Source organism: Octopus bimaculoides, chromosome 8, assembly GCF_001194135.2.
Source record: "Octopus bimaculoides isolate UCB-OBI-ISO-001 chromosome 8, ASM119413v2, whole genome shotgun sequence".
NCBI classification, from domain to species: domain Eukaryota; kingdom Metazoa; phylum Mollusca; class Cephalopoda; order Octopoda; family Octopodidae; genus Octopus; species Octopus bimaculoides.
This window is the reverse complement of record NC_068988.1, coordinates 69,705,350-69,718,892: the sequence shown is the minus strand read 5'-3', so window position 1 is coordinate 69,718,892 and position 13,543 is coordinate 69,705,350. Positions and strand designations below refer to the sequence as shown.

General features: G+C 33.8%; 1 protein-coding gene and 1 long non-coding RNA gene across 2 annotated transcripts in view; one reads left to right on the top strand and one right to left on the bottom strand.

The window, feature by feature from the left end:
• The window catches only part of LOC106876367 (atrial natriuretic peptide receptor 3), a 593,165-nt gene extending 587,395 nt beyond the window's left edge, over window positions 1–5,770 (top strand). Inside the window, exon 3 of the mRNA XM_052970162.1 lies at window positions 5,758–5,770. Coding sequence (XP_052826122.1) covers window positions 5,758–5,762 — 5 coding nt within the window. The 3' untranslated portion in view covers window positions 5,763–5,770. The remainder of the gene's footprint in view (window positions 1–5,757) is intronic.
• The window catches only part of LOC128248586 (uncharacterized), a 118,655-nt gene that overhangs the window by 56,592 nt on the left and 48,520 nt on the right, over window positions 1–13,543 (bottom strand). The gene's annotated exons all lie outside the window — the stretch shown is intronic.

Here is a 13,543-nt window from a genome sequence, read left to right as displayed (position 1 = left end):
CACACACACACACACACACACACACACATACATACAGGACTAGCTTTCACAGTTGTTGTCTGTCAAATCCACTCACAAGGCTTTTGTTAGCCCAGGCTATATTAGAAAACATTTTGCTTAAGATACCATCCACTTCCATTATTATGAATTTGAATTTGGATCTTGAGTCATAGTGAATCTTTCATTTACTGATTACACAACCATGGACGCCCTCCTTATGAATGTGTTGCAGTTACTGTCTTGATACACCTTGGTGATTCTGACTGTTGATCCAGGATTTCTCTGGTCACCATTGGCTCAGTTGAGCTTTTCCATTATCTCTTCACATTCTGCTATATTGCAGTCCCATGACTCCACCATATACCTGGCAAAGTGGCTGAACAGGTGCTATGCCTTGCAAAAGGACATACCGTAACAATGCAGACCATAGTCATCACTCCATGAGGTATTTTCAAATTCCCAAATATCCATGTTTTCTAGGTTAGCATTTTACAGTTACTAGTATAGTATTTGCTTTCAGTTACATCCTTTTCTCGGTGGTTTTTATTTGGTTATTGGCAGGGGTGTATTTAAGCATATTTAGTGATATTGGATCAGCTAGTTCAGGCAAATATTGCTGGTCCACTGTTATGACAATTCCTTTTACAATTCAAGTAATAATAATAATAATATTAAAGTAAAATTTATTAAGAAGTCAAGTCAGCTAGAAGAAACTGTCTCTAAAGTAGTGAGAATTAGGTAAAAAAATTAACTTATGGGAAGCCCAGCTTTGCATATATGACCAAGGTCAATTTCTGAGACATCTGTTGAATAAAAAAGAGCATCTTATATGCCATGAAAATTTGTACACACACACATATATACACACACTCATAGATATTTAATATCATTACTTACAATAAAGAACAGATATTTCAAATATTTTTTACATATACACTATCCTAATAAATATGCTATACTTACTAAAGGGAAGACTGAGATTATGAAATTTTCGAATTTAAATTATTTCATTGATACTAGATATATATTAAACATGTCATATTTTATGTACTAAAATATTAGAAAGGACCCCTACACACATACACAGTGGGCTTCTTTTCTGTTTCCTCCTATAAAATTCAATTGCAGGCTTTAGTTGTCCTGGGGCTTGAGTAGAAAACATTTGCCCAAGGTCTTGTTTAGAGAGTGAACCCCAGACTACATTGTTGGAAAGCAATCCTACACCTGCGTGGATTAAAAAAGACTCTCAAAACTTGATAAAACATTACTAATCATTTATAATTTAAGATACTATGTAATTTAAGAGCAGCACTAGTCTGATAAATGTTAACCAATTCTTGACTACCTAAAGAAACCAAATTTGTTAGAATTTATGGCTGTGTGGTAAGAAGCTTGCTTCCTGACCACATGGTTCTAGGCTTAGTCCCATTGTGTAGAACCTTGGGCAAGTGCCTTCTACTATAGCCTCAGGCTGACCAAAGCCTTCTTAGTGAATTTGGTAGAGAGAAACTGAAAGAAGCCTATTGTATGTGTGTGTGTATGTGCGTGTGTTTGTGTCAGTGTTTTTATCCCACCATTGCTTGACAACCAGTGTAGATTTGTTTATGTCCTCATAACTTAGTGGATTGGCAAAAGAGACTGATAAAATAAGTACCTGGCTTAAGCAAAAAGAAAGTACAGGGCTCAGTTCCTTCAACTAAAACATCCTCATGGTGATGCCCCAGCATGACCACAGTCTAATGAGAGAAACAAGTTAAAGATAAAAGATAAAAGATTGACTTTATTAATAACCTTCACCATCATAACCATCAGTTAGCATGTACTTCTTGTGGTGGAGGTGGCAGTAGCTGTAGCGATGGTGGTAGTGGTGATAGCACTGAATAAATTCAGCCTTTTTTCGGTCATGGTTGATTGGTACCATATTTTTATTCTTTGAAATAGAAACTGTGTGTTCATTCACTACTGAACCAACTGACAAAGAAACTATAACTGGAAGATCAGATAATTCTTGGCAAGAGTTGTGTGAATTTTCTTTATTGTTCAGCAAACAACGACTGCTTGATGAAAAGAATCTGGATCTGTCAGTTCTTCCACATATTGGTTTCTAACTGTTGCCAAAATCTGAGGTGGCAGGGAATGCAATATACTGAACTTATACTCTGCAGGGAACATTTATAGAGAGTATGATGTTGTTGGTAAAAGTGTAGTTAATAAGAATTAATGAGAAGATGTGAAATGATCAATTAAAGTGTAATAAGAGTGTATGATGTGATTGGTAAAACAGTAATTAAAATTTCTACAATAATGCTCTTCAATTAAATTATTCAGGGCATTTGACCTGCATTGTTTAATGTCAGATTAGGTACCAACGTCTGTATCATTCCATTATCTTGGAAGATGTAGGTTCAATGCCAGGGCGATTTGATTAAACCATCTTTGGTGTTTGACTGACCCTTAGTTTAGTGACCCTGAAAGGATTAAAGGCAATGTTGTCATTTGTGGAATTTGAACTCAGAACACAAAAGTCAAAACTAAATGCAAGACATTTTGCCCAAAGCTCGAACAATTCTGCAGATTCACTGCCAAAAATGATTAAAAATTAAAAAACATTTACAATATTAATAGATTAAAACCCTTGAATGTGCCATCCCATCATGGCCACATTCCAAAAATCCAAAGACTGAAAGCAACAAAAGAATAAAAGAAGAAAGTTATATTATTCTTGTCTTATCATTCTTCTGTTTAGATTACACAGTTTTGGGAAGAGAAATAATTTTAACAATATAATATTGCTGATGGGAAGTATCTCAGGGGAGTTGTCTCCATGCTAAATATACATTCTGCAGGGTCTTCCTATGCAATATAGTGGATTGTAAAACTTCAATTAACTGAGATTATCCAGGCAACTGGGAAACAAAAACAATTTATTTTCAGTTTTAGGAACTGCATTTATTATCCAGAAATTATAACAGCTTCTAATTTGGTTTTAAAATGAGAAACAGACTGAGACTTTCTGACATTTATTGATAGATTTTTCTAGATTTCAGAAACAGAAGTCTACTTGCAACCTTTTCTTGCTAATATTGAATAAAGATAGAATGTAATTATTTTTGCAGTTAAGTCTGAGAGACTTGTCAAAATACAAATTAATAAATTATAGATTGGGATCAGAATTTTGAAACACGAGTGGTTTTTTTTTTATTTATAGCAACCACTATAGCATATAAAACTTAAACTAACCAGAATCATCCAGATATTATTCATTGTTTCATTTGTAAAGATCCATATCTGGTTAATTAACATATGCAGAAAATGAACATGAAATCCATTAACACTAAACTTGTCACTCAAAAAAAATCACTCGTTTTTCAATAAAATATTTATTTCATTATAAATGACATTGATTAGATTTAGCAATCCTTACAATTATGGTTCCTCATCTAACTATCACTATGATGAAATCCTATCATTCCAATTTTTTTCTGACAACCTTCATTACCACTGAATGAGCCAATGTGCACATCTGCCTATATGTGTGTATTTAGTGGGATAATTGTAAAAAAATGAAGTAAAAAAATGCATTTGGAAAATATTACTTAGATGTTAGGGTGTGCCCATATAGCTAAGGGTTTTTTATTGTTATTTTATTTATTATGCTTTTATTATTTCTAATTTTTTTATCAGGTTAATTTTAGAGGAAAGTGGAAAGAGGTTGTTGAGGACAGGCAATAGCATGGAGTGGGCAGTGGGGAACAATATCAATGCCTGATTGACCTTTGCAAAGATGCAGTTAATCTTTGTTCTCATTTTGGTAATTATTAGTTCCACAGTGTTGAATTTTCATAACAATTAACAATTAATTACAAGCTGAAAGTCCAGGAGCCCTATATTGTAGTAAACATGAAGGTAATATTATGACCCTCCTTTTCAGTTTTGATACTAAGCTCTATTTCATAATTATGAGCGTGGCCATTGCCAGTACCACCGGACTGGCTTTTGTGCTGGTGGCATGTAAAAAGCACCTACTACACTCTTGGAGTGGTTGGCGTTAGGAAGGGCATCCAGCTGTAGAAACTCTACCAGATCAGATTGGAGTCTGGTGTAGCCATCTGGTTTGCCAGTCCCCAGTCAAATTGTCCAACCCATGTGAGCATGGAAAGCGGACGTTAAATGATGATGATGATGATGATGATGATGATGTGTGTGTTTCCACACACTCTAAGCAACACAGTTTATTAATTACAATTTGAAAAATAATTTAAGCTCTCATAGATTTTTTTTTATCTTTCTCTTTTGCTTTTTCATCTTGGTAAAATATTAGTTGGATTTCCAAACTGGGTTGACAGGGATATTTTCTGTGCTTGTTTGTGTTCCAATTGTTGAGCAACGAAACTAAGTGAATTCCTGTTAGGAATTGGAAGTTCATAAAGTTTAATGAATACAAGATTGCTCTCATAATTAATTAATTGTCCAGGCCTCATTTCTATTACATGTTACATACTGCTAGAGCTATTATCGCACTCAGAAGGGCTGCATGGAATTACTTTTGAACATCCAATTAAAAGCTTTTGTCTGGTACAATATTTTGCCAACCGTTCTCTAGACATGCTCTGTTTGCATTTTACATTTCATACTGCCACTGACTCATTCTTTATTTGTCATTTAATGTCCTCCTGCATCACATTATTGTGTCAGTGTGAGCACAAATGAAATCACATTGCTAATCATTATATGTGAATAATTGCCACTTAGATAGTCTGTTCATTATATGCTTTCAGCTTAGCTTCAAGTGATCGATGATCAATGATCCTAAACAATTTTTAAAATAGATTTGAAAGGATTTTTAAATCATTAACAACATTATGAAAGTGTATCTGGTGATCTACAAGTTACTTTCAAACATCTGGTAAAAATTTCATTTCAAAATTCAAGCAAAACCAAAGAATTGAAAGTTAAAATTTTACTTAGAACCTACTTTGTCACCTCTTGTACCAAAAGCTTAATTTTGATGATCAACTATGGTTGGCTCTACTGTCTCTGTTTGGTAACTTAATCAAGATTCAGATTCAGGTTTGACATCTGTTTACTTGGTATATTTCAACATTTGCCAACAGAGTGTTCAGTAGAAAATTAATAAACTAACTAAATTTGCCAATAATACACAACGGTTAATCAAGCATTCCATCTAAATTGAGAGAATGATTACAAAAATAACTTCTCTTTAATTAATCCTTTGTTGAACACCATTTTAATAACCAGCAATGACTGCAGTATTGTCATGGCATTGTGATTAGCAGTTTTAGAATGACATTTCATCTTTCACAAGTTGATTTAAAATTATTTCCATCTTGTTTAAAACAAATCTAAGAAAAGCTGTTATTAAAAATCAATATCATTACAATGAAAAGTTTCTGCCATTTGCTATTCAGAAGCAGAGAGAAGGCCAAAACGTTTAGCTTTCTGAATAAATGCTATATAGCAACTTGTGGTAAACTATTGAAGCCATCAGCTGAATATTTTCTCTGAATGGAAAAAAAATTATGCCGCTTTGTTCAGGCTTCTTTTCCACACCACAAAGACGTGCTTGCATAACCAGATCAAACCTTGAGTAAACCTACAAAATTTTCCAAATCCCTTCCTTCTTCCTGTCAATAGGATTCCTTATCTCCATCAGTACAAAGTTTCACATTGTTAAACATTTTATGCAATGGAGAATCCTGTGGAGGAGATCTCACCATTTTTTTATTGTAATTTCAGCTTGAAAACCTATACCAATGATTTATCTACATTCTAAATGTACTGTAAACTTCTTTACTTATTTTGAAAATACTTCAAACGTTATGTAAAAATTTCTGTCCTTAGAGTATCTGAGAAAATTATACTTTTTAACATATTTTCAGAAACTTCAAGGAACTTAGATAATGATACTGAACCACAGTGGATATAGGCTTGGCAGTGTTTTTCTATTTCTCAATATTCAAAGGTTTACTATTTTCTGCCTCTTTTGAACGTAGATCTGATTTGCTTCATCATCCCTCTAACATACTCAGGCAGTTATTGCTGATTAAGTTAGTCGTGAGGCATCATAAAAAGCATGGGATTTCTTTTAATTTCTGCTTCTTGTATTTTTATTCTTGATGTATGTGTTATGTGATAGCATTATAAAAACTGTCATTAATTTTTGATACAACAGAAATCTACCTCCTCCATAATATTTGTACCTTTGAAGAAAAAATACCTCTCATACAAGCACATTAGTTTTCTCGCACTTATATCAATAGATTCATAAATTATTAACAAGTATTATCATATTTTAAAGTCATCAACTAGCTCTTTGCATAAAGCCTTACATTTTGTTTGATATAATTTAAATTTTCAAAATACACTATTTACTGTTAGTTACTATTAAATCTATTTAGTGATCAATCAATTAAATACTAAAATGATGTGTTTATAATCTCTATTTAATTTCAAATGTTTTCCTTCCTGTAATCTCTATCTTTCATAAATATGTTTGAAATGAGCTTTGAATTTAAACAACAATTACCATTTTTTCAGTACTTGATGTGGTGAGTTAGAACGAATTATTGTATTATTAATCTTACATGGCTGCATGGTAAAAAACTTGCTGCCTGTCTACGTGGTTCCAGGTTCAGTCCCACTGCATGGCACTTTAGGCAAGTGTCTTTTACTATAGCCTCAGGCCAACCAAAGTCTTGTGAGTGGATTTGGTAGGGAAAATCTGAAAAAAAACCATCATATATGCATGTATGTATGTGTGTGTGTGTGTGTTTCTGTGTATGTGTGTGTTTGTGTCTGTGTTTATCCTCCAACCACCACTTCACAGCCAACACTGGTATGCTTACGTCCCCCATAACTTAGCAGTTCAGAAGAAGGGTGTGATAGAATAAGTACCAGGCTTTAAAAATATAAGTTCTGGGGTCGATTCATTTGACTAAAACTTCTTCAAGGTGGTGCCCCACTATGGCCACAGACTAATGACTGAAACATGAAAATGACAAAAGATAAAATATAAGCTGCTGGAAACTTTCTAAGAGAAAGCAATGGAAAAGGTTGTGAGGTTTCTTTTGTTTGTTTATTTTTATGGTAGATGAGCTGTCATATAATCCTGGGCTCCTTCTCAGTTCTTTCTGACCCCAGGCATTAGCTGAACCACTGCTTTTAGGTGCTGACTACAGTTTAAAAAGAGAAAACTGCATATAATACACACTACTATACATATTACATTATAGTTATACAAACATACATTATGCAGAGATGCATTATATTTGAAGCAATGTCCTAAATCATAAGTCTATAGAATCAGTGCTAATGTGAGGCTAAAATGACAATAAGATTCAACACAGTATTGAATCTTTTTTAGATTATATAGAAGCTGCATTATATAAGACTTTCTTGAGAGTTATAAACACAGGTATCGTTATCGATTTTATCTAGGATCTTTAATGGAAAGTAATCATGTAAAGCAGGGGTCTCAAACTCAGTGAAAAGGGCCAATATATTGTGAAGGAAAGGTCTAGTAGGCCATGAATAGGGTGTGGTATGGGAAGGAGTAAGTGTTATAATTTTCAGTAGCTGTTGTATTATACAGCTATAAAGCGAAACTGATAAGTAAACAAATATAATAAATCAAACGTGTTTTACTTGAATTTTTTATTGTCATTATTAGTGTTTTGATTTCAGTCAGTTCAGGTTGATGCTATATTTTTGCAATATTTTTGCAGCAACAAGGAATTCTATATTTGGTTACAAATCATGTAAATTTGCAAATCATAATAGAGATTGCAAATGTTCTTCTCTAAGTCTTGAATGCAATGAAGATTTATTTATTTTCATTGTCAAAAGCAATTGCTCACAAACATATGTGCTTCCAAACATGGCCAGAATTCACCAAGATAGGGTAAACGGTTTAAGAAATCTGTCACTTAGGAAAAACATGTAAGAATCTAGAACATGAACCTCTGTATACTTCTACTTGAGTAAAATATCACACAGAGCCCCACCAAATCCATCTGAAATTTCTTGTAAATAGAATCAACACCTAAGATCAGCGGAATAGCAAAAAGCATATCTTTTTTAATGCTAATGTTTTGAAAATGCTAGTCAAGCAACACGCAGCTTTAAAATTACATCTGCATATTCTTTCAATTTATGTGCATTAACCTTGTCTAATGACTAGGAGGTTGTGAAGTGAGCCAAGCTACTGGCTGCAAGTTGCTGTGTTACAGTGAAAGTTTACATTTGAAAGATTTCACATTGTCATTCATTTCTATAATAACTCTCTCTACACCCCAAAAGAGAAAAAATTTAAATGTTAAAGTGATTTCTCATATCAGCAATGAATCTGATGATAGAATTAAAAGTAGGAGCACTTATTTCAGGAACATCGTTTTCTTTTATTGTGATGAACAACCTAATTTTCTTCTTTCAAAGCAAAAGGTCCTTTTCATACAATTTCTCCAACTGAGCCACCTTGCAACAACATGGCACAACAACTCTCCATATTCACGTACTGTTTGTTGCCATTGACATGAAATTTTACCAATCCAATCCAGAGCATATTTCCTGCTCACTAAACACAACTCTTGTCTTTGTTCTCTTTGTTGGTGAGAAATCTAGTCATACTTTAGTAACACTGCAGCTTTTGTCGATTCCTTAAATAATAACAACACAATAAACAGTGTCTGTAATATTTCTACCTTCATCAAGTGGATAGGAATTTTTTTCAAAATCTGTAGCAGTAGTAGTCAGTTGCTGACGTGTACTGCTTGCTAAAGCAGTGATGCACTTAGGGATAGTATTTGATGACAATGTTTATTATTCTCAGGGCAGAGGATTTCATTGGCTTTTAAAAAACAGTCTTCAATAAAATTACTTTCAATGAATTGTTATGACAATTTTCCAAACATTTCCCTCAGAAAAAAAATCTTGCTTTTACCACATTTTCACTCATTTTATTTGAGTTATAAGAATATGTTAAGATGCCCAACTTCTACATTCTGTATTTTTACATTGTGAACTTCATACTGCCCTCTTTGTGCTATTGCATAATGTCTCTTAATGTTACATTCTTTTCATTCTGTAATAGTCTGCAGGTATATCAAACATTGCACTTTGCTTCTTTATTCCTCTTTTCTTGAAAACATTGGTTCTCATCCCCGATTCTCCCTTTTTTTAGCATTGATGTTACAATTATAGCTTAAAATTGTTGATCAGTACATTTATTATGAAATATGAAGTACGATCTAGCAAGTCATAGACTAGTTGATTTTATGAACCATATTAAAGCTCTCAGCAGTCAACAAAGCATTGTTACCATAATGCAATCTTCTAATAGGATACCATTTTGATATTCTTCTAAAAGTAAATATTCCATGAAAATTTAAAATAAAATAGCTTGTTATTTCTTAAGAACTTTAAAAAAAATCAATTTATTAATTATGTAATAATAAAACTCTTTAATATAATTCCATATTTTTCTTTTGACAAAACCCCTTATTAATATGAAAGAAATTACTTTTGAAATTCTTTAACATGCAATTTCCTATTTTGGTACTCAGTCTAGACATCTGGTTAACACAACACAAACAAGTCACATTTTCAGGAAATTATCAGTTATGATAACAATGGTGGTCCTTGAACCTTCTCTGATCACAGGCCACATATAATCAGTCTATGAGCCTCATGTTTAAAACCTCTGATGTACAGCTTCCTTGATGGCTCATATTGACATGTCATTCTAATCCTGAATATTTTTGTTGTGAAAATGTACACCTTCCAGCAACTATCTTAATTCTGTGGATCTGCGGTAAGAAGTTTGCTTCTTAGTCACATGATTCTGGGTTCAGTTCCACTGCATAGTTCCTTAGATAAGTGTCTCCTAATATAGCACTGGGCTGACCAAAGCCTAGTTAATGGATATGGTAGATGGAAACTGAAAGAAGTCCATTTTATATATGTGTGGTGGGGGAGGGGTGTCTCCTTGACATGACATTCTTTGATAGTTGTAAATGAGTGTCACTGTCATATAAGCAGTATCATTCATTTTCAATCTGCTACAAAAACAAGTTTGGTCATAGGGAAATGTCACCTTGCTTGGAAACAGTTTTAGCATTGGTGAGAGGAAGGGAACCCATCTGCAGAGAATGTGCCTCAAAAAACTCCATCCAACCCATGCAAGCATGGAAAAATTGATGTTAGAATGATAATGATAATATATATTCTATATATGTCTATTTTATATGATACTAGCAATGCATCCCGACATTGCCCGGGTGTTATGACCTACAAGCACATTGTATTATTCGCTTCTTTCTTATGGGCAGAATCGACACAGCTGATATATATATAGCTAATGGAATAATAGAAGTTATTTTCTGTTTAATAGTGAAGGGTGAGAGTACAATTTGTATGGGTTTGCATGAAAGTGCTTTCTGTTCTTAAGAAGGATCAGAAACTATGTCTTGTTTCACTGTATAAAAGGGGGCTAATACGATTTTGTCCAGAAATCCCGTTTTCAAAATTTTAATTTCTCTTTATCCCCACTGCAATTTCCTAATTTGTAACTTTTCCAATTTTTTTTTTTTTTTTATCTACGTAGAAAAATACAGAGATTATGAATTTGGGAAATATATATAAATATTTTTTTTATAGTTTAATTTTTCTTAAAGAAACACTCAATGCCCCTTCCCCCACCTTGCACACCCATCACCTACCAGCTTTCAAAAAGCTAAAATCTCCCAATCTTTCACTTTTGTCTGACGTTTCCCACATGTGTAGAATTCTACTGAAATAGTAGACTTAAAAAATACCAGACCACCACCAGAAAATCCGACTTGCAAGAAACAACAGGTAAACGATATTATTTCTGAAGAAACTTCCCAAAAGTTCTTCCCACCAGCTTTCCAAAAAGCTAAAAGTGAAATATTGGGAGTGTGTAGCTTTTTGAAAGTGGTGAGGTGATGGGTAAAATTCTTAAAGATTCCTACTCTTTGTTTTTTCTCCATGGATTAATGAGAATAAAAATTTGAAAAAAATAAAAAAATGAATTTGGTACAGAGAGGGAGAAAATTAAAATATTGAGAACGTGCTTTGTGAGTGAAATCCTAATCTCCTGTATCGCAAACATAGGAATCAGAAGAAATTTAGGAAAAAATAAGTGGACCAAATGGAAATGTCATCTCAGACATGCTAGAAAGAAAAGGTAAAGGACAGGATTTCTGGGAAAACTTCCTTTTAAGTCTTTATCGAAGATTGGGTTTTTAAATACGCTCATTACAAACACAAATTACACAATAGAAAAAATCATTCCAATTGGGTTTCAGCTGTAAATTTGTACGTGCACACTGCAAGAAATAACATAATTCACACAGACATTTTACCTAGAATGGTTGTATGCATGTATCTGTGTCACATGAATTTTATTTTATGGCATTCTTTCATTTGAAGAAGCAAAGTTGTCAACTCGAAATATATGAGATTATATGATTGTTTGTTAATTTCCGTAAAATTGTTTTACTTTCTGTATGCTTTGAAGAGAGCAGAAATTGAAAGAGAGGAGGATGAAGTGAAAAGGTGACATTTGCTTTGAAGTGAGAGGAGAAAGTAAAAGAGAGATAAAAGTGTAAGATGTACGTGTATATGAAATGGATGTGCATGAGAGAGAGAGAGAGAGAGAGAAAGACTGACTGAGTGTTGTGATGCATAAAACTTTTTGCATGTGCAAGTGGCACTCACTCGCTCTCTCTCTCTCACACACACACATTATCTTTCATATGCACTACATAAATAAGTGGAGGTAAAGAATATGCACACCTCCCGTTTTCGGCGTAACCTTAGCCCTAGACACCGAGAGTGCATATTCTTGACCTTCGCCCATAAATACATATGCATACATCTTTTTTGTACGTGAGAGAGAGAGAGAGAGAGAGAGAGAGAGAGAAAGAGAGAGAAAGAGAGAGAGAGACAGACAGACAGACAGACAGACAGACAGAGAGAGGCTGTATTTCCTCATAACCTATAGAAAAATGGATGTATTTTAATGCAAATTTTCGGTTGTGGCTTATTTTAATACAATATTCATGTGTACATTTTTATACATGTTTGTCTGAGTAGAATTCTACGCATGTGTGAAATATCGGACGAAAGTGATACATTAGAAGCAAATCAAAATATTGTCCGAAAATGACCTCAAAATTGTGCGACCCAGCCTAGTTGCCAAGGTTATTTTAGTTGTAAAAATGAATTGTTGAGTCAAAAACAGTTTATTTTGTAGATAGATAATAAGCAACTTTCTTTATTATAGTACACATGTGACTAATTCGGCGAAATATTACTTTCATTATTCACACATCATCACCCTTCGTAATGCAACACTTTGTAATTTTGGTTCAAATTGAAAGTGTGAAACTATTTTCATTTTGTAACGAAACCTGGTCGTTTTAGAGAAGTGTATTTGAAATAACTATAGCTGGTTATTGAGATAACGTAGAAAATATGTAGATGAAAATAAAGTTTATTTGACATGTATAATTGATTTGATTGTTCTGGAAGGCGGCGAGCTGGCAGAAACGTTAGCATGCTGGGAAAAATGCTTGAGCGGTATTTTGCCTGTCTTTATGTTCTGAGTCCAAATGCCACCGGGGTCAACTTTGCCTTTTATCCTTTCGGAGTCGATAAATTAAGTACCAGTGAGATACTGGATCGATGTAATCGACTAATCCTCACCCCGTAAATGTCAAGCCTTGTGCCTGTAGTAGAAAGGATTTGATTGTTCTGGTCTTAACAACAGTTGGTAAGAATAGAAATCATTTGACGACACCCTTTTGTTTGTAATTGGCTATCCTGTTGCAGGTTCAATACGAGGAATATTGAAATAATACCCGTCCTGTCTATTCCACAGAATAAAATTATACTGGAGAGCATCATAAGAGGAATGAGAATGTGAAACACGTTTAAGGTTGTTATCTTGAACACGAATGAGAATATCATGGTTTTCAACGGGATCACTAACCATAAGGATGACTACTTCATTAGATGTGGGCTCATTAAAACAGCATAAAATATTGTTTACTATAGATGCAATGAACGCAGAAACAGACACACACACACACAACTGATAAAACTGAAAACAGAAAAACGTACACACACAAAGTTCAAGCGAAACGAAATCTAGTCAATATAAGGGCAAAACATATTTTCTGCAGTGTAGTTATGCTATAAAAAAAAATGGCAAGTCACCGATTTAGCAGAAGTTAGGGTTAATGTTGACATCATTACCCTTGAAACGAAATCGGAAAAAGAATAGTGCACCACGTGTGAAAAAAAAAAAGGCGTAGAAAACCAATCTGAAAACAAAAGTGCGCGGAAAGCAACACGGTGAGGACTTCGGAAAGTTCACAAGATTCACAAGATTCGAGTTTTTTCCTCGTAACTTTGAGGAAAATGGATATCTTTTAATGAAATTGTATATAAATACCTTTTAAACGGCATGCATTATGGATGTCTGGTGTGCCACAAACAC